This window comes from Pelodiscus sinensis, chromosome 6 (genome assembly GCF_049634645.1).
Source record: "Pelodiscus sinensis isolate JC-2024 chromosome 6, ASM4963464v1, whole genome shotgun sequence".
Taxonomy (NCBI): domain Eukaryota; kingdom Metazoa; phylum Chordata; order Testudines; family Trionychidae; genus Pelodiscus; species Pelodiscus sinensis.
The window spans coordinates 96,387,715-96,410,183 of record NC_134716.1 but is presented as its reverse complement, the minus strand read 5'-3'; the positions used below and the strand labels follow the sequence as shown (position 1 = coordinate 96,410,183).

Below are 22,469 nucleotides of genomic sequence, written 5' to 3'. Positions count from 1 at the left end.
CTTTGGGGAAAGAACCTGTCATTTGATTTGCCAGTAAAATGCCATTTATGTGTACAGAAGTTTCTGTCAATCAAGTCCAAATTCCTTAACATTATTTTCTCTGCTCATCAGGGGTGTGCTAGGGATTGGGAAGAGAGAGGAGAGAACAGTCAAACCAGGTTTTGGTTATTTTGGTTTTGCAAAATGTCTTCATTGGGGATTTGTTCTTGTAAAACTAAAAACCAAGTTAAATCAGTAATGCTGGAGTTTACCCCAGAGACCTCACACTGAATATCCCGAGATTCTTGACCTGAGGTTCTACTACTGTATATTTAGCCACCTATTGCAAATTTACCCACCTCCCACTGTGGCTCCAATGAGTGGGCTAGCAGGCAGCAGTGCACCCTCCCAAACTTCTCTGCTGCCCCGTGTGTCCCTAAGAGCCCGCAAGGGCAGCTGCACACAGCTGCCATAGTATGCACTCCTAAGGTGGCATAAAGTATTTTTAGAAAAACTAAACTCCCTGATCACTAATATTTGTGTGTGATAGGCATTTATAGACATGTATTGGAAATATGTTCTTAATATGTATCTGGTGAGCAGTGTGAAAGCCATGCCTGTTCCAGACAAAGCAATGTAGTTGGATGAGTCTCCAGTGTGAATTAAGCAAGGTGTGAGCACATTGCCACACAAACTAAACCAAGCCATCAAGAGAACAAGCGGGAACACTTCACAATCTTGACAAGGGTTCAAAAAACTGCACCCTCAGGAAGCCTTCGTGCCTCCTGCCCTGAGAAATGGTGTGCCACTGGTTTTTGTTCAACTGCCCTGTTTCTGGAGGAAATTTCTGTACACATTATCTGCGGGCAGCCTCTATACCAAAAATCCTTTGACACAACCACAATCATAGAAACTGTGCAGCTGTCAGCTGCCTTTCTTATTATGTAATGTGTTTGCTTGTGTGGGATGGTTTTATAAAGTTACAGAAAAATCTGAGTGTTTTCCTTTAAATTGGGCAATAGCTAGGAGAAGGCCTTTGTTAGTGCAAACAAGCTCTCAGCACATTTCCAAGCAAATATGAATAATCATGGGTCTTGCACCAAGTCCTGAAACAAATATTATCCTGATGCCAGCTGGCATTTAAAATACGTTTGACCTTGAGATTTGAGGTTGAATGTGGTAACACATACAGACAAAATGTTGAGGATTCCAAGAGTCCTGGTTGGTTCATATTAAGTTTTAATTCTGTGCAACTCACTGACAACTTTATCCCACATTTTCAAAATGGGCCAAATCTTACCAAACTTCATACCGCCAAATAAATAGGCTCTGCAAACCACTGTGTGGATGAACACAAAGCACAAGGCAGAAAGAAATTTGTCAAGTTAGTGCCCTTCAGCATTATCTCAAGCAGTACCCTCAAACTGCTGAAATTACATATCAGATTTTCTTTTGTGTTCTGTCTCCTTTGTGCTAAATGGATGGAGCTGATATGTAGCCAGATATGGCAAGCTGAGAATTCCTCCAGTTAGCTATGTAGAGCCAGCATATCTAACCCATCTCTCTGGCAGGGTACATTTAGTCGATGTCTGGTTAAGGACCATAGCAACCTGGCATAAAATGGTTGCTGTAACTGCATGATTAATTACAGCACAACAGGGCTTCAGCGAGATCTTCTCAAAACTCCGGTCATCTGAAGAAGTGGGCTGTGCCCATGAAAGTTCATGCTCACATCTACATGTTTTGTTAGTCTATAACGAGCTACCAGACCATTTGCTGTTTTTTTCTGTACAGACTAACACGGCTACCTCCTGAAGCAGCTGCCTGATGGTGAGATCCTCAGAGAAACAGAGAATCTGTCTAACTTGAACACAAAGCAAAGAAATCCCTGTGTTGGCAGATGAGGTAAGGAGGATATGCAGGGAATCTGTCATATTCCCACACAACTGGGCTGTGTCTAGACTGCATCCCTTTTCCGTAAAAGGGATGCAAATTAGACACATCGCAATTGCAAATCCCCGCTTCATTTGCATAAACATGGCTGCCGCTTTTTTCCGGCTTGGGGCTTTGCCGTCAAAAAGTGCCAGTCTAGACAGGGATCTTTCGGAAAATAAATCCTTTTCCGAAATATCCCTTATTCATCTTAAATTCAGGAAAAGGGATGCAGTGTAGGCACAGCTCTGGTGGCATACAGAGGGAGTGAGTTTATTGGCTCAAATTCCATTTGCATCTGCCAGCTCCACTTGAGAGCAATCAGTGAGGAAATTCACGGTGAGGAGATGCACTGTGTTTATAAAGTGTGGTAAATGTAACAGACCTCAGAAAAGAGTTCTGATGTCATTATATGAGAAGTGCTAGACCGGTGCAAAGTAGTATAATTAGGGCTGCCAAGCAATTAAAAATTAATTGTGATTAATTGCAGTTTTAATCACACTGTTAAATAATAATTTAATATCATTTCTTTAAATATTTCTGGATAGTTTCTACATTTTTAAATATATTAATTTCAGTTACAACACAAATAAAAAGCGTACAATGCTGAACTTTATATTTTCATTTTTGATTACAAATATTTGTACAGTAAAAAGATAGACAAAACAAATAATATTTCAGTTCCCCTCATACAAATTACCGTTGTGCAATCTCTCTATTGTGAAAGTTGAACTTACAAAGGTAGAATTATTATTATTTTTACAGAACTTCCTTCCAGCTGAGTGAGCCCTTGTTTACAAGGGAGGATGGATTTTACCTCAGGGACTCAGTCTTCAGCAGGGAGGAGAGGCGAGAGCAGGGAGGCTGAGCGTTCCAGGCACCTATTCTCTATGGCTGTGTATCTCAAAATATCTGTGCTGGGGTTGGGGACATCATTTGGACAACCCACCCCCTGCCCTTCCCTCACTATTCCCACACTAGGAAAATTGTGCCTTACCTTCAGCCCTGGAGGGCTCGGAGCTTCAGTTCTGTGCAGGTTCCACTCATCCACATTGGAGCTCAATGGTGCAGCCCCTCCGAGTTCCAGCCTGGCTCAGGGCTTCAGCTTCCCCAGTCCCCAGCTACCTCCAGAGCTTGGGGCTAGAGCTTTAGCGCCCCCTCCCCTGTCCCTCTCGCAACAATTCCAGGCCTCAGGGCTGGAACTTCAGGCCCCCACCCTACTGTCCCTGGAGCTCTGGGAAGGAGCTTCGCACTCCCCCCATGCCACACTACACACACAGTTATGCCATTAGCACATTTCAAAACATTTACACATACTTTTGTTTTCAGTTAATTGCAGGCATTAACTGTGATTAATTGACAGCCCTAATTGTAATTCACTATAATAAAATCAGTAGTTCTAGTTCTATAAACCCTTTTTAGGCAGCAGGAAAGCTTATTACTTGATGCATGGGACCATTACAGTTAGTGCATTTACTCACCTCATTGTCCCGATGATTAATTTCACTTAGATGTGATTGCTGCAGCAGCACTGCTAGAAGCCTGTGGAAACAAAGGTATATTTAATATGCTACATTTAAGGCTAAATCTGGATGAGACATTTTTAGAGAAACTGAGCTCGCAATTTAAAGCAAAATTAATGGCAATGATGGAAGTGAACCAGAATCCAAGATCTGGTGTGTGTTTGTGTTTGTGTTTGAAATCCAAATCCAGATCCAGTTCTGTAGTTTGTGGCTTACTCTATTTCTAACTAAAGCAATAGCATACACTCAACACTTGGAACCAGAGGCCACCTCTATGCAAATTAAAAAACAGTTGCAATCAGGAATAATTCCAGTACTAGTTTCCAAAATAGTAAGCGGGCATTAATATATCAGAATGTGTAGTGTATGCCTGAGCCATGTTTTATAGCCTAGGAATTGGCAGAACTATTCATTGTGATCCCTTTGAAGTTTTAAATAAACAGATATGCAAATTTATGATCTTCCTTTATTATACGTTTGTATCCCTGATTAGCATAGCCCTATATGTGCATGCATGCGTGTGCATATGCGTGCGCGCACACACACACGGTTAGATAAGGGCTCACAGTCTCTGTTGGGAGTAAGGCAATTATCTCTCTATATAAAAACATTTTTCCTGTGGGACACCAGATTGATGTCATCATGTCATCTGTGTCCTCATGCCACTGCCACCACCATCCACCTCGACACTGTCCCCTCTGGGCATGGGCTACTCCAGCTCCCACAACACGCTCCAGGAGGCGGGGAGCTGCATCACTGGGAAAGAATTGCTGGGAATGGGTCCCCTCTGACATCCAGCCCAGCCCCCCCCGCTTCCTGGACCACTTCGGGTCCCCTCTGCCATCTGAGCCCAAACCCCCATCCTCCCCAGCCCCCTTATCTGTTCTGCCAAGATCCTGCACTCCAGCCCACTTCTGCCCTCTCCCCCTGGCCTGACACCTACCCCTCCAGCCTGCTCCTGCACCTTCCCCTGTTCTTGCACCCTCTCCCTAGCCAGACATCCTGCCCCCATCCCACTCCCGCCTCCTCCCCCTGACCAGCATCTACCCCCAGAGAGAGGAGGTTTGGTGAGTGTAGTGAGTAGGGGACACAGTCCCCTAGTTATACCATAAACTAGGGTTAATCAGTAATGCATCTGTTGACCTATATAGAGAAGTGGAGTATAAACCATGGGTAGGGAACCTCTGACTTATGGGCTACACATGCTTCATCAGAGTTAGCCACTGAGGGGCTATCAGACAGTTTGTTATCTATGCATCCTCAAACATGAAGCTCCAGAGCTGCCAGGGACTGCATTTTGTCATTCCCAGCCAATGAGAGCTGAGGAAGGGGGCATGGGCTGGGCCATTGCTTCCTGCCGTTCCCATTGGCCAGGAACAGCGAATTGCAGCCACTGGGAACTGTGGAGCTCCATATCTGCTCTGCTCAGATAAATAAAATGTCTGGAAGCTTGCCAGTGAATAACCTAATGAACTGCATGTGGCCAGTGTGCCAGAAGTTCCCCTCCCCTGGCATAAACACTCCCATCTTGAGAGGGAATAGTTAGAACTATTCAACATGAAATGTTGGTCGTTCAGGGTTAGAACCCTGAAATTGACAGCCAACATCTGACGTAAGTAACAGAGTGCCTACATAGCTACTGCGTTCCCCTAACTACACTGATATAAGCCCCAGTCCTCTCATGGAAGTGGAATTATTATGCTGGTGTAGTAGGGCGCTTGCATTAGGGGAACAAGGCAAGGGCATGTATACTAGGAGTGGGCAAATACCAGCCCGTGGGCCGGAACTGGTCTGCCAGGGTTAGCCCTGGTGGGCCCCCACACCACTGTATTTACCTGCACTTCTCCAGGCATAGGGGATCATAGCTGCTGTTGGCCACGGATTGCCACTCCTGGCCAATGGAAACTGCGATCACCCGTACCTGTGGAGGTGCAGGTAAATTTAGTGGCAGCATGAACTGTCGCCATTTTATTGCCCATGTCTGGTGAATACTGACATAGTTAGGGTGACATAAGATGCTTTATGTCAACCTAACTGTGTAGTGTAGACCAGGCCTTAAGTGGAGCAACATTTTATAACCTGAAAAATTTTGCCCAGGATATTCACAATTGTAAGGGTAAACTGAGGCAGTCCATGGTATCTTGCTGAGAACTGAGAACTCAAATCCTAAACTATTAAGGCAGGCCCGGGAAACATACAGACAGGCAGTTACTGTGACCCTGTTTCCCTTGGCAACCACATTCCAAAAGGGCCTCACTTTGATAGGGCCAGTACCAAACAACCAAACAGGATTGTTTTTCATTGTCTGCTTTGTTCCTAGAAAATAAGCTTGAATCAAAGATCACGCCAAGGCAATACCACCCCCGCAGGAGACGCATTATATTTCCATCTGACAAAATGATCATCAACGTGTCTTTGTTTATGTTGGCTTATTTAGATTGTTAGGAATAATTATTTGTATTAGTGATAATATGTTTAATTGGTGATGGGCGGGGATCCTATGTAACCTTTATATTTCATTGGCTTATGTGCTTATCTCATTTCCACCACTAGCTCTATCAAATCACTTCCCCTCCGCCCATCTGCTGCCTATATAATTTAATGTATGTTTTGGTTAAGTTAGTCCTCACCAGGTTAACTCCTGATGAGTACTCCACCAGCTGTGTGAACCAATAAATCCTCTGCTTGTTTTCACCTGCACCCAGTGTGTCCGGAATTATTCCCTACAACAATCACCTTACAAACTACTGCAGTTAACTTTGAAAATGGTCTGAAGTGACTGGATTTGCAGCAGGCAATTATGTTTTATAGTAGCATGCTGAACACGGTTTGAAGTGTGGTGATGACATGGATTTACAGACCATCTTGGCACAACATCAAATACTAGATCAGAATCAGCCAACATAGACCCTTATCCCAGCATAGACATAAGGATCTGTGCTAGCAGAACCCCCTTTTCTGATTGGGACCAAAATGCTCACCACAGCATGGGGAGTTATCTGGTAAGTACTTGCTCCCCATTGATACAAAATACAAGAGAAAGGCTCTTCTCTCCTTTGACATCTTTTATTCCATTTCTTAATTGGACATTCCTGAATTGCTTACAGTGTATTTTCTGCATCAAGTTGCCCTAGAATGTTTTCTATCAGTTTTAGGTTTAATAAAAGACAGATTTTGTAGCTAAATCAATCAATAAATACATCTCAGACATTAGAACCTTAGTTATTTGATGCTGTTCTATTGACAAAACTGATCATTCTTCCATGACATGCCTGTGGTATACCACATGCTCCTCTGAAAACAGCTAAAGCACAGGTGGATGTATGATTAACATCTCTTTTCTCACCACAAACCACCCAGTGCCCTCCTTTTAGTCAAACATCTTGTGCAATTCACTCCACTTGCAGATCTCTATTTACAATAACATACATGTCTTTGCCTATTCAGTTCCAGACTCTGACCCTGACCCCCCCCCCCGGCCATTTCCACCTTCCACACAAGCACTTCCTTCCTGTGCCTTTTCTACCTCTTGGAAATGGGCTAATCAGCCTTTAGTGCTCTTCTCAGCCCATCCCAATCTATCAATTAGGCACAGCTTGACTGTCAGTTTACTCCAGAGGAATGCAATTGGTAGTCCAGTAATCAGATTGCTGGTACAGGTGCTGTCTCCCAGAACTCTGCCACACAAATCTATAACGAAATGCAGCACTGGCATTTATGCAGCTGTTTGTGCATTGAGCCTGAAAAACAAATAACTCTGTAGTCATGGATTGGAAGCTATCAGACAGTATGGGTGCGTCTAGACTGGCAAGATTTTGCGCAAAAGCAATTGCTTTTGCGCAAAATCTTGCCAGCTGTCTAAACTGGCCGCGAGAATTTGTGCAAGAACACTGACGAGCTAATGTAAGATTGTCAGTGTTCTTGTGCAAGAACTCTGATGCTCCCGCTCAGGAAAAAGTCCTCTTGCGCAAATGTTCTTGTGCAAGAGGGCCAGTGTAGACAGGGACAGGAATTTTTTGTGTAAGAAAGCTCCGATGGCGAAAATGGCCGCCGGAGCATTCTTGCGCAAAACCGCGTCTATACTGGGCACAGATGCTTTTGCGTATAACAAGCCAGCATATAAGAGCCAGCGTATAACAAAGAGTATAACACTTCACAGAGTATTAAATCAATTAAAAATATTCTGCCAGTGCCCCACCAGGGCCTGGATTGGTATGATCACTAAAAATCAAATGGGTGTAATAGCCCTTTTCTGAGGCATGAAGTCAGTTGCATAGTATAATAAACATGTTATAATGAACTTAAAAAGTCAGGTTATTTTGAGATTGCTTCCATTGTGAAATTCTGCAACTACACAGACAAGCTGTGCTAATTTTAACTATATATTGTAGTATCTGGAGAGTTGGCATGGTCCATTTCTCACAGAAGGCTCAGTTACTCTATGAAACATGTTCTGAAGTTCAAAAACTTGCCAGCCCTTGTGTCTGACCTGTTTAAATGAACTGATTCAAGCCTGTCAATTTCAGCATGTCTTTGTGTCACTAGCTATTCCTTCAGCACATTGATGCATAGCAGTGGTCTGCCAGTTCTTAGACCTAGGTGAGGAAACACTTCATAATTAGCCACTACATTTTGCCTTCCTTTCTAATCTAATTAGTTGGCAGAGGGCAAAAATGAGGACAACAGAAAATCCCACTAATGGGTATGGCACTCCAGCAGTGCCTTTTGGTAACAGGGCAATCATATCCAGAATTAATTTTGTTGACTTGGGCTATAAGACAGATGAAAAGGAGCTGAGCAACCCGCACAAGACTGTGTAGAGCAAAGGTCGGCTTGTTTCCATGGGGACTGTGAAAAAACATCAGGGAACCCTGTGTGCTACTGCTGAAGTAAAACACTGTTTTCTTTCTAATATCTATATCAGCATGTGCAGTGCTGTATAAACATGGCTTTTTCTCTTCGGAGGCTTTGTATAATGATAATGACTCTTACTCTGAAGCCCTCCAACTGCACCATCCAAGTGATGCATGAAGAACAATGATGACGGTGGAAAATTAATACATACAGAGCTATTATAGACTGTCACAAGACTCATCTAACCTGAACATCAAGTTACAGCTTTGCTGCCTCAGATGTGTTAAATCACCACTAAGTCTTTGTCTACACTGGCAATTGAGCAACAAAGCTTTTGTCATTCACAGATGCATTTAAAAAAAAACAAAAAACAAACAAATCCTGAATGACAAAAGCTTTGCCTTGGCAAGTACTAGTGTAAACAGCGCTTTCTGCCCACAAAGCAAACACAGATCATAGGGGGTGGAAGTTTTTTTGTTGGCAAAAGTACAAACAGTGTTTACACTGCCTGACTTTTAGCCACATAGCTGTGTCTACTGAAGCACAGTGGGGAGAGAGGACAGTGTGTGGCTCTAGACTTCCCTGGCCCTGGCTAGAGCACGGGAAGAGGGGGTAAGTAAGTGGTGTGAACCCTCAGCCTTCCCTGGCCCCAGTCTGAGCACAGAGGGTTGGGAGGAAATCAGACAGCGCACAGCCCCAGTCTTCCCTCACCTCAGTTGGAGAAGGGGGGGGGGGGAGAGGGGCGGAAGAGCAGGCAGTACAGCTTGGAGCATGGGGGGTGGGGGAAAGGAGAGGGAGAGGGAGAGAGCAGGCAGCATGTGGTTCACAGCTTTCCCTGGCCCTGGCTGGAGCACTGGGAGAGAGGGGGTGGGTGGCACCCAGTTCCAGCCTGCCCCCCACCAACCCTCAGAGAGCTGGCACCATGGCCCTAGCCTTGGCAAGACTCAATCTCGGGAATCCCGAGGGAAGATGCTCTGAAGAGGGGCAGAGTGTGGGTGAGGCCGGCAGATTGCCTTCTCCTGCCTATTATACCCACTGCCCATGCTCAGTAGTATGGACATACCCTAACTTCTAGGCATTTCTTTCAACATCCATTTTCAACCAGCCTTTTTTCCAGATACTTTAGGGGAACCTTTTTTCAATCAGGGGCCATTGACCCACAGAAAAATCAGCTGGGGTCCCACTCAGAAATAAAAAGCAAAAACAAAACAAAACCCTCACTCACCTGCTCCCAAGTGGAAAGCAACAAAAAATCCTTGAAAAATAAACCACTTACTCTCAACCTGTTCTAGCCATCTGATACTTGTAGTCCAGCCTCACAGAGGTTGTTGGGGGTTGGGACTTCCTGCCCATGGCGTGGACACTTGACATAGGCCAAATCAAATTAAGCAGGGGGCTGGATCTGGCACATGGTCCAAAGGTTCCTTACCCTTAGTCTATAATGTCTCTGTATGGATCCATAAATGATTTACATGAGAGATTTTGTTTAATTACAATGTATAAATCAGAACTTGAAAGACTTGTGAAGCATTCCTCTTCAAAAGAAACTATGATACAAATAGTACATTTGCATGTGACTTGCTTTGAAGAACAGCCCTTCAGACTTTTTGATATATCTTTAGTAACAGTTGTCAAAAAATGAACTGCATATCTTACCCGATCCTTTAGAACACCTTTCCATAGAACGGCCCAAATCTTAACAGAGTTCGTTTTATGGACAACTTTCATTTCATTCACAAGCCCACAGGCTGCCTTTCCTCCCATTAATAAACTATTTATATTCAAAACAATAATATAAACATATTATGTATACGTATTATACAAGAAGGCCTTTTTCCATGGCGGAAACTATTTGGCATTATAATAATACAAATAAACAAACAAACACACAATAATATTTACTCTTAATGCCACTAACATCATTCACATAACATTATTGTGGCAGTGGTAGCCACAATAGAGAAAGTAGCATCAGAAAGTATGCAGTACATTTTTAGCTGTTTTTTAATGCAGCTGGAAAAAGGGGGAGCCAGAACCCTCTGCCCAGCCATGTCTCCATCAATCACTATCAAGAGCCACATTAGGAGGACTTCTGCTTTAGCATACAACTTAAAACGTTTACTGTATATAATATGCAATGGACAGAGAGCAGGGCAGCTGGTTTTGTGGTTCCTTCTGGGAGACATGCATTTGAAAATACCACTGAAGTCTGAGTTAAAGAACTCCCTGCACACTGGCACCATGTTAGCTAGGGAAAATGCAGCACCGAACTTCCTCTAATATTTTTAGTGTAGAGACTGGCTTGATTACTTTGGTGGTGATTGTCCACTGTGGGAAATCTAGAGTTTCAGCCTCCATTCTGACTGCCATGGCTTTTGGGGGGTTAAATTAGATTCTTCACCCTGCCTGAATATGTCTCTGTCCAATAAGTGCAGCACAGAGAGCTCTAGCTATAGGTCTAGAGTCCCAGGAATCCCTTCATTTAAAGGAGTGGTTATCATCAGATGAAACAGCAAATCACAAGTATAATTGCACAGGTAGCTTTCCCACCCTATGCTGCCTCCAGTCAGCCAATCTACACATTCATTTGGTGACTATGTACTGGACCCCAAAGATGTTTTCCTCAAAGAAGCAAACACCCTTTTAAGATGGAGCATACCTCACATCAGGCTCTGCGGTAGCAGCATGCAGTGGCAGTCTCCCATTTTTATCTGGTATGTTCTGCTTAGCACCATTTCTGAGCAGACTGACACAGCCTTCAAGCCATCCCTAAGAAAGGAAGTACAGAAGGTCAAAGAGGAACACAGAAAATTTGGGGCCAGATCCTTAGCTGGTGTATTTCTCTTTACACCAGTGGAGGATTCGTCCCTTGGCTTCAGAAAAACATCTTTTTAGAGCTTCAAAGATAGCTCACATTTGGTTCTTTTCAAGTCCTGGATTGATTCATTCAGCCATTGCTGGAACTAAGCTTTTTAGTTTCACTGCATTTTGGCCTCTCTTTGGCTGTGGTGGGGCTGGAGGGTTTTACGATTTGTAGTAGAATGGCATTTATAAAAAATATTGCTAATTGCTGCTGTATTAGTAAGTTTTATGTACATTCCTGCATATGGATTTTAAATTATATCAGTCAGTCAAGAGCATTTGATCTCAGTTTCTTTATAAGAAGTTGGCACAGGTAGTAAATTGCTATGAAAAGCCTGAGAATTGGAGTTATTTTAGGTTTTGCTTTCTGCAAATCCTTCTTGTTTTAGCAAATGGATTTTTACAGAGGTCTAAATTCAATAGAAGTGTTATAATGAAAACAGGAGCATCATTAATGGGGATTGGTCACTGATGGGAGTAAAATGTCACCTTCTAAAACAAATCAAAAAGAGAAGAACACTCTGGTTCTCATCTGCTTGAGTCCCAAGGAATTCAAGTATGTGGTTACTGTAAATTAGTGTATATAACCCACATCCATGTATAACACGCACTCATGTATTACTCGCAGTTTTTCTTTCGTGTGTAAAAAAAATCTTAGATTACCCGTGGACATTCATAACCCGCAGGTAATGAACTGGTAATGAACTACAGCTGAGGCCGCTGAGCAATAAGTACTACCCTATTACCAGTATATAAGCCCTATGAACCGCACCATTTTAAAACCTCTTCAGTTTATAACAAAATATTTGTAAGGATGCCTAAGTGCAAATCATATACAGCTGATTTTAAATGATCTGTTCTGACATATGCAAAAGAAAATGGCAATAGAGCAGCGGGGAGAAAATTTTCCATCAACGAAAAGTCTGTTTGGGAGTGGAGAAAAGAAGAAGTGGAGATTGAGAAATTAAATCCTTGGAAAAGAGCGCACCAAGGAAAGAAAGCCAAGTGGCCAAAACTAGAAAAAAACCTAGTGAAATGAGTTCTTGCACACAGAGATAGCCAACGTACGGTATTATGTTGGTCTTGTCTTCTTTTAATTTGAGTAAAAATCAGCTTGTATAAGATGTGGACATGTATACCCCACGGGTGTGTGTGTGTATGTGTATGTAAAAACATGTATAACCTGTGGGTTATATTCGCTAATTCACGGTAAGTACTTTGCTCAAACCAGAACAATCACTCCCTTGCAGCTCGTGTCATCTGCCTGCATGTATAAACATGACCAGTAGTTACATAAGAATGTCCATACTGGATTAGACCAAAGCCCAGAAAGAACAAACATACTTATCTCATTCCCAGCTTTTGGCAAACAAACGCGAGGAACACCATCCCTGCCCATCCTGGCTAATAGCCACTGATGGACTTATCTTCCATGAATTTATCTAGTTCTTTTTTGAACCCTATTAGTGTTTTGGCCTTCACAATATCCTCTGGCAAGGAGTTCCACAGGTTGACTGCTTTATGTAAAGAAATACTTTCTTTCATTTGTTTTAAACCTGCTGACTATTAATTTCATTTGATGACCACTAGTTCTTGTGTTATGACAAGTAAACATCACTCCTTTATTTATTTTCTTTACACCATTAATAATTTTGTAGATCTCGATCATATCGCCCCATAGTCATCTTTTCCAAGCTGAAAAGTCCTAACCTTATTAATTTTTCCTTATACAGAATCTGTTCTATACCTTTAATAATTTTTGTCACCCTTTACTGAATATTTTCCAATTCCAACATATCTTTTTTTAGATACAGTGACCAAATATTTATGTAATATGTGGGTGTACCATGGATTTATACTGAGGCACTATGATATTTTCTCTCTTACTATATACCTTTCTTAATGATTCCCAACATTGTGTTCGCTTCTTTGAATAATTCTGCACATTGAGCAGATGTTTTCAGGGAACTATCTACAATGAGTCCAAAATCTCTTTCTTAACAGGTCACAGCTAATTTAGATCCCATCATTTTATATATATAGTTGGGGTTATGTTTTCCACAGTGCATTGCTTTGTGTTTATCAACATTGAAATTCATCTGCCATTTTGTTGTTGACCATTGATCAAAATTTTGTTAAAGGGAAGTTTACAATAAAAGCACATGGCTAAATCCAGCACTCAGTTTCATGCATGCATACATGCAATCCCATTGAAGTCAGTCCTTTGGGCAGACATCACACCCAGATTCTCACTAGGGATAGGTCTACACAACAGGGCTAAAGTCAAATTAAGCTACGCAACTTCTACGACAACTGTGTAGCTGAAGCTGAAATAGCTTAATTTGGCTTGTGGTGCCATCTACAAAGCAGGAAGTGGAAGGAAAAACACTCTCCCTTCGACTTCCCTTATTCTTCGTGAATGAAGGTTACCATGAGTCGGAGTAAAAAGTCCTTCAGCTTGATATTATTTCGAAATAAAGGTTTGTAGTGTAGCTATGTACCATGTTATTTCGGAATAACAACATTTATTCCAAAATAATGCTGCTGTGTAGACATAGCCTAGGTTTAATAATACATACAGCAAAGAAATTACCACTCACTCATTTAAATCACATGTAGAAGTCTCACATAAGCCTAACAGAGCTGAAATTTCCACATGCATCTGTGGCTCTTGCTCTCAGGCATCTGTTTATATTGCAGAGGAAGGATTGTGAACCTAATCCTTAAAATATCCATGGGAATTTTAGCTTCTGTAAGTTTTGTGGTACTGGTCACTCTATAGTTTTATTAACCATTGGGGGAGGGAAGCAAATTGTCATCCTATCTTATATCTTCTGTTTAGCCTTAGAGCTCATTAGGATAAGAAGTTCAGCTAAAACAGGGGAATTCTGAAGGCATGAGGCCAGCCTGAGTGGCTGGAATATTTTCCGGTCATTTTTTTCTTTCAATGGATATTTTTCCTCCGTCAGGGAAAGAGGAAGGGAAAACACAGCATGTTACTAATCACAGGATTTTCTGATCATATCTGGCAAAGGAAATATCTATTCTTGAAAGCAACGTGCATATTTAATTTGTACAAATGGCTTGCTCATTCTGTTGTTTTTGACACATTTTCTAGCTGAAAATGTCAGTTAAACTGAAGTGCTGTTCATGGTACAGCACACTAGGACTGTACAAGTCTTGTACTTATGCTCTCCTTGCTGTAATATAAAATTAGTCTTTGTTACTTCACCCTCTCACCCTCCCAAAGTGCTCTCTGTAACACACTGAAGTCTTGGTACCAAGTAAGTTGCAAGAGATAAACTGGTGCGTCCGCAGGCATCTTGAGTATTAATATTTGCTCCCATCTTCAACAGCAATTTCACTGTATCAACTTGGCGTCCTGAAATGGCATGCATCAAGGGGGTGCAACCTGTGGGGGGGGGGGGGGGGAAATAGTTGCTAATTAATTAAATGAATATTAATAATTTTTTACAATCCTTGATATGTTAAAGCTATAAGGAAGAGATACTCTCTTGTTTGCTAAATTGTTTAGCAATTGTACTGGAGAAACACGATCATCTGCTTTTTAAAGAATGTGTCTCAGTTAACCAAAGGCCCATTTAGTTTTGGTGGGAAAATTCTCCTCCCCCTGCCATCAACAAGCCTTTTATGTGAATGAGACCTCACCTAACAAAACACACACAAGCCCAAGCCAGGGAAATGCTCTTCTCAGACTTCAGTTTCAACCTGAATGTGGGTGCCCACAGAGTTTATGAAATCAGGCGCCATTCTGAGGACACAGATGATGCTGAATGTGCACAATTACTTCTTTGAAAATTGGCTTTCAGTCTAAAATATTTTGCCTCCTCCCATCTTTGGAAGTTAAGTTCTCTACTAGCAATCTCCATGACTGGAGTGTACAGCATAAGCAAACGTCAAACTAATACTTGATTTTCCTCATTAATTTCTTCACTGCATTTAATTTATTTCTTCTCCCTTATATCTTCTTGATAATTAACTACTAACAGCAACAAACTATTTTCCAACAAGCAACAGAGCAATTTAAAATGATTAATGTGATATATTGAACACTAGCAACTAAAACTTTAAATGTGCATTAGATTTGAGTAATTTACGGGTCTTATTCTCATGGGAGTAGACTCACTGAACTCCATAGCACTACTTGGGTGAATACATGCTACTCAACTTGAAAAACCATTGCAGAATCTGGCCCTGTATTTTGTCTTGAAGTAGGAGATCACAGTTACTTCAGTGTTTGAATCCATTTCAACTGAAATGCTCTGGAATTGAAATTTGATTAGTCTGTTGCAGGAAGTTAGACCGCCTGCCTTTATTCTTTTGCTGGAGGAACTGGAAAGTCAATAAGAGTCTCATCTTGACAATACTGAGGTCCAGAGAACTATCTGAAGACAATACATGGGTCTCAATTTGTGAAGTTAGAGTTTAAAGCCATTTTTCAGAAACAGACACAGATATCTGCAGGGGTTTATTTTTTTATTAAATTAGGAACCCTACAATTTTCATACAAATTGGAAAAATGCCACTATGGTAAAAATTAAACTTGTGACTAAACACAACATACTTAAAGGGACAAGCTTTCAAAAAGCCTTGTATCAGATTCACTTGGAAAATGCATGCCTCTAAAATACAACAAGTAACTGCATGCACTCAGAGGGCATCATGTCAGACACGGCATGAGAACCCAAACATAAAAATAAGTATGTCACTTCAAGCATAAAACAGGTAACTGTTACATGTGCAATTGCTCTTTTGGCAAAAAACTGCATATTTTAGCATTTTATCAATTTTTGTACCTGTGTCCATATTTTGCAAGCAGAACTGCTGATGTCCACTTCTGAAAATTTGGTCAAACGAGTCTTTAAAATTTCCAAAAATATATATAATTTGAATTTGACTAAAATAAATGATTTCTCCATTCTCCTGTAAAATTTCAGCAACTTTCCAGCATTTCCCTTCCTGAGACAAACAATATAAATTCATGTCAGAGGACTCTGTGCCCAGTGTCCATTATTTGTTAAATGGGATTATCTTATGCAAATAAACAAACTTATAAGGAAGAAGAACAGTATTATTTTATGGCCATGTAGAGTCATCCAAAAATTCATATTCCCAATGGATATCCCAAAGAAAATGCAAATTTCCTATCCTGCTGCTTATGAAGAGAGAAACTAGATATAATTCTACTTACAATGTTTCAGTGGTTTTTAAAGTCAGTATTAAAAAAGGGAAAAAGATGATAGGTCAGTCACATATTGTAGTGTTTATCCCATTGGGAACAATCTAAGCAATGTTACCCTCAGTGTCGCAACATTCTAATATTGAAGGATCTTCACGTATCACTGCAGTCAGTGTGTTGACATCACCATTAGCAGCTGCTTGGTAAACCACAGTCAGATCGATTTCTTCCACTGAATCACCTAGAGGAAGATATATATAGTTATTATGTGGGGAAACACTACCAATGGTGAAAATAATGTCATTTATTTTCATGAGGCTGGGTTGGTCACATAATTCAAGCGCTAACCACCCAAAACCATATCCAAGCATGATGTAGTATTTGGTCATCTGAATCATGTTCTTCAGTATCAACTTATCTCCTATGAGTAATCATATATATAGTAGCCCAGTGTCTGTGAGTCTGTAATGCCGAAATGCTGGCTGTTCCCTCTGGGGGGTGCTGTTGCCTGAAATGCTGGCTGTTCCCTCTGGGCAGCCCGTGCTGCATGGGGAGTGTGGGGCCCAAACGGCTGCTTGTGCCGCTTGCTCCCCTGCGGCAGTCCGGCTGAGCGGTGCAGAAGTCAGCCGAGTGCCATGGTAGGAGGGGAAGAGGGGCGGGGTGGTGACGTATATGGCCAGGAGATGGGGCCTGGCTGTGTACGTCATCACCCCGCCCCCCTTCACTTCCTGCCATGGCGCTCAGCTGACTTCTGCTCCGCTCAGCCGGGCCACCATGGGGGAGCCCAAACGGACACTTGCTCCCCCGTGGAGGTGTTAGAGGTGTTAGAGAAATCCAGAGTATTATTTTAAATGTTGCACTCTGCACTATTTAACTGCACTTTAAAATGAAAGAATAAAAAGTATGGATTAATGTATCTTCCTTGCACTTATACTGAAGAGTGAAACAAGGTTGTTGGAGCAATTTGTACAATGGGGATGCTGTGAGCCATTGAATCAAACTGTAAACGAGGGGTGGGGAACCTCAGCCCCAGGGGCCAGATGTGGCCCAGGGGTTGGCTGGGTTCAATCCCCAAAGCTCAGGTGCACCCCCAGCATTGGGGGGCCAGTGCTGGCACTCCTGCTCACTGCCCACCACATGGTGGAGCACACAAAATCCACTAGGCTGGGCCCCCTAGACTCTGGTGTATGGGGGGTACGTGGGGAGTGTCTTTCACCTTTTCAGTCAGGGGCCACATCAATGAGTTTTTTTTCTCCCTCCTTTCTCCTCACTTGTGTGCCATTCCCAACTGCTTTTTCTGTGGGTCAGTGACCCCCGAGCCAAAAAAGGTTCCCCACCCCGAAACCCTGTGTATAATGGCAGTCATTTCAAGTCAGGAGGTGCAGCAGCATCCCCCGCATTTCTGCTTCCAGTACCTATTGAGTGAAATCCTGTTTGCTCTGAAGCTTTACTTATATTGGACAGATTTCAGTAGTGATTCAAAATTACACTGGAAGCTAACCACAAGCACACAAAGCAAGGCTTTTCATTTATTACTGTTTTAAAATAATCAGACCATTTGTTTGTTATGTCATAAGTAACCAACTGTGGTCTTCAAACACAAATATATTGCTTCCAGAGTTCTTTTGATTATATTCTGTATCTCATTTAATGTTAGCAGCAGGATTTTTTCTTCTGTTTCAGAAAGGCTGGTAAATAGAAAGTCTACCATTAGCAGAGTGAATGTTTTTAGACATTGCTTTGCCTATGCCTGTATTTGGATTTCATGCAATCATAAATCCTGCTTATGTAATATTGCCATTCACAGGTTAGAGTCCTAAAAGGGTTGTGTGCCTGTCAAGGAAACAGTAAAAAACATAAAACAATCATGTATTAATTAGAGACATTACTTAATTTAGCCAAATGCAATCCTTCAGATAAAAAGTACTTTTTAAATTAATCAACAACAACTCGTAGAGAAGCCAAACAAAAAGGCCTCTATGGTTATTCAGGAATAACAGCTTGGTCAGAAGAAAAATTCAAGAGTCTCATTTCAGAGGTTACACACTCCCTCCTGGCCAAACAATCCCACTCACCCCAGCCCACTTCTGCACCCTTCCTCCTACCTAGACACCCCACTCCCAGCCTGCTTCTGCAGCCTACCTCTTGGCGAGACACTCTACCCTCAGCTTGTTCCTGCACCTCCTCTTGTGCCTGCACTGTCCTTCTTAGCTAGACACCGCAACCAACCCCAACCCATTCCTGTACCCACCTTCTGCCCACTCCTGCATCCAACCACCTGGTCAGACCCTCACCCACAAAACACTCATGCATGCTACCTCCCAGCCAGACCCCACAACCACACCCCTTCCTACACCCATTTTGTCATCATGGGTGGTGGGCTGGTGGTCCATGGAAAAGTGTGTTGAATGGGGTGGGCCACAGGCTAAAAACTTTGAGAACCACTGCTCTGCACCAGTCATTATTTTATAGACCTCTACCTTTTCCCCTCTTGTTGGTACCCGTGCAACAAACCCCGTTGCCAGCTTTGTCCACATATTCACTCTGCTGATACCATTATTGGACCTAACCAAGTGAGTTATAAGATCAAGAACACATATTCCTGCGCATCCAGAAATATAATTTATGCTATCATGTGCCGAAAGTGTCCATCTGCTATGTACATTGGACAAACATCTCAGACACTTCGCCAAAGGATCAATGCCCACAAAACAGATATCAGACAGGATCACAAAGAAAAAACAGTTTCTTGCCATTTCAACCAGAAAGGACATTGTCTCAATGACTTGATTACCTGCATCCTGCTTCAAAGACCTTTTAAGACTTCACTTGAAAGAGAATCTTCTGAACTGTCATTCATGCTTAAATTCGACACTTTACACTCAAATTTGAATAAAGATCCTAATTATCTTACCAATTACAAAGACAGCTTCCCCAATTATCACCTCTAATATCATTAGCTCACAGACATTTACCTCCCACCCTTTCCCCTCCTCCATCCCCCTTCTGTTCTGAAATTTGATTTGTCCTTTCATATGTGTTCATTTTTTAAAAATTGTATCCTTTGGTATATATGGTTGTGACAATTTTCTTCCACTATTTGATCTGAGGAAGTGGGTCTGGCCCACGAAAGCTCATCACTTATTAAACCATCTTGTTAGTCTTTAAAGTGCTACACAGTCCTGTTTTTTGTTCTAATTATTATTATTTCATTTTAACAAAAGGGGGCACTAAAGCAAAAGATAACAGGATGGATCCAGAGAAACCAGGTCACTTGCCCATGCTCACAGATAGCATTCGTTCCAATGCTAATAAAAAATAAGCATGTCCTCCACTTGCCAGGAATAATTTTTACAGACATATCATATCTTTGAGCATTTCAAATGTTTTGCTGGGTGCCTATTAGAGAGCAACATGGGGTACATTTCCTAGTAGTTAGAGTTTCTTTCACTTCAACTAATCTATTTTTGAAAAAGTACTAGATCTAGTTATTGCCCAAGCTTCTGACATATCTAAGTAATCCTTCATGTGACGCAGTAAATGGCAATTCATTTAGAATGTTAGTAAAATTGCTGGAAAATCAAGAGTATTTATGAAGATCTATCATTAAGATGTTAAATTGGACTCTGAACATATTTTCAATTTTAATCTCTTTCAACACTCAGTAGCAGCAAGATATCTCAGGATGTTTCAGAATTTCCTTTGCAGTTCCTATTTTTTATTGACACAATGACTTAGGATGTTTCTGTATTTTTTTTTTTACAATCTCATACTGAGTTTTAAAAGTAAACTTTAATTATATTAGAGTGCAAACCTGCAACTGAACTGCTTTTACAATGGCAAAAAAGTGCATGTGAACATGTCTTTCTGAACCTCTGTCAAATACAGTTCAAATAGTAAAAAAAATTAAGTATTATATGAAGTCCAAACACATCCCCAGAAGTTAGTAATATGATAAAATTCAGCTCATACTTTCTCTTTCCTTCAAGGGTTCCTCCCATCCAGTCCATGTAGTTTCCACTCTAGAGCTCTGGAAAGTCCCCATCCCTCATTTCCCTTAAATGACAGGGTAAGGAACCATCTTTCACATTAAGTCAACAGAACTCTCTGACCCTTTCTCCGCAGTTTCACACCAGCTATTATAGTGTGATGTTTTGGATGCTGGCCCATGCCAGTCTGGTTTTAAAGGGTGTGCCTACTCTACAGCTGGGAACAACCCTCCCTTACTAGGTAGATAAACTTATGCGAGCAGGGCTGGAGCTAGCATGCTAACAATAACAACGTGGACATTGAGGTCTGGGCTCTCAAGCTCACCCAATTCCTTAGGCTTCAGAGCCCAAACTCCATTCCGAATCATGATGTCCAGACTGCTATTTTTGCTGCTTTAGCTCTAGCCAAGCCAGTGTAAGTCTCTCTATCTGGGCAGGGCAGCAATGTAGACATACCCCTGGTTGGTACAACAAAGTAGCCACTTCAGTTACACAATGGCTACGTCTAGACTGGCCACAAATTCCGGAAAAGGGATGCAAATCAGGTAAGTCAGCATAGGGAAATCCGCGGGGGATTTAAATATCCCCCGCGGATTTAAATAAACATGTCCGCCGCTTTTTCCCGGCTTGGGGAAAAGCCGGAAAAAAAGCGTCTAGACTGGCGCGATCCTCCGGAATAAAGCCCTTTTCCGAAGGATCTCTTATTCCTACTTTCAAGTGAAACCTTTCAAGTAGGAATAAGAGATCCTCCGGAAAAGGGCTTTATTCCAGAGGATCGCGCCAGTATAGATGCTTTTTTTCTGGCTTTTCCCCAAGCCGGAAAAAAGCGGCGAACATGTTTATTTAAATCCGCGGGGGATATTTAAATCCCCCGCGGATTTCCCTATGCTGACTTACCTGATTTGCATCCCTTTTCCGGAATTTGTGGCCAGTCTAGATGTAGCCAATAGTTCTAAGGCCTGGAGCACAGTTGCACTACAAGAGTAACATAAGATGGCTAGTTACCTTAAGGCTCATTGCTATAGCCAGAGGGTCAGGCCTTTAGTTCTTTAGAGCAGTGGTTCTCAAACTTTTTGGCCTAGGGACCACTGTGCTCAGTACAAATCTTTCCACAGACCACCAGTTGCTAATGGCGACTCACTATTAATTACATAATTATACCCAAGCCATTTTGCTAGTAGTGAAGTTAGGAAGAATACTTAAATTTAAATTATTACATAGATTAAGCACTTGAACTGTCTCATGTTAGTTTATCCAACTTCATTTTAAAGAAAGTAAAATATTAGTTTATGTCCAACAAAAAAGGTTTCACTGTTTTCTTTATTTATGGCAGGGATGGGGAACCTTTTTTGGGTCGGGGGCCACTGACCCACAGAAAAATCAGTTGGGGACCACACAAGTGAAAACCAAAAAAACTCACTCCAAACCCCCCCAGTCCTCACTGATGTGGCCCCACTTGAAACACCTTACTCCCAGGTGCTCCAGTCCCCAAGGTGAGGGGGCGGGGAAGCTGGGAGGACTGAGGTTCAAGGTCTCAGGTGAGATTAACTCTTCTGGGATTCCAGAGTTAGTGGATTTTGTGCCCCCCCCACGCTCTGGGATTAAAGATGAGGGGTTCAGTGTGTGGGACAGGGCTACCAGTGAGTGGAATAGGACTGAGGATGCAGAATCTGGGCGGGAAATGAGGTACAGGAAGAGTGTGGGGGCAACGTCTGTGTGGGAAGGAGGGTGCAGAAGCAGGCGGGAGTAGGGTGTCTGGCCAGAGGGAAGGGTGCAAGATCAAGGGAGGGTGCAATGTGTGGCCAGGAGGGAGAGTGCTGGAGAAAGCTGATGGTGTGGGGTCTTGGCTGGGGGAGGGTAGTGAGTGAGGGTGATTGTGGTGCAGGGGTCTGGGCATGTCTTTGTGCCCCTGTTGTTCCCAATGGCAGCAGTGGGGAAACTCTCCAGCCAGCATGTCACTGTGCTGCCATTCCCCCAGTAGGGTGGGGAGAGGGAGAGCTCAGCCCACCCCTTCTCCCCTGTGCAGCGGGGAGCCCACGCTGCTGCTCCAGCCTGGAGCTCACTGCACAGCCATGCAACTGGAGCACCAGCTCCAGTTTCCTGCTCAGAGGGTGTGAGGGTGGGGGAGGG

The 22,469-nt window shown here is 42.4% G+C and overlaps 1 protein-coding gene across 4 annotated transcripts in view; it reads right to left on the bottom strand.

Moving 5' to 3' along the window:
* Positions 1 to 22,469, bottom strand: part of ANKRD55 (ankyrin repeat domain 55) — a 211,057-nt gene that overhangs the window by 37,704 nt on the left and 150,884 nt on the right. For 2 of the 4 annotated variants that reach the window (XM_075932437.1, XM_075932439.1), the window contains exons 3-7: positions 16,469 to 16,591; positions 15,968 to 16,130; positions 14,432 to 14,562; positions 10,948 to 11,057; positions 3,393 to 3,453 (exon numbers count right to left, since the gene is read on the bottom strand). In XM_075932437.1, coding sequence (XP_075788552.1) covers positions 3,393 to 3,453; positions 10,948 to 11,057; positions 14,432 to 14,562; positions 15,968 to 15,977 — 312 coding nt within the window. In that variant the 5' untranslated portion in view covers positions 15,978 to 16,130; positions 16,469 to 16,591. The remainder of the gene's footprint in view (positions 1 to 3,392; positions 3,454 to 10,947; positions 11,058 to 14,431; positions 14,563 to 15,967; positions 16,131 to 16,468; positions 16,592 to 22,469) is intronic. The other 2 variants (XM_075932435.1, XM_075932436.1) reach the window with 1 other exon arrangement.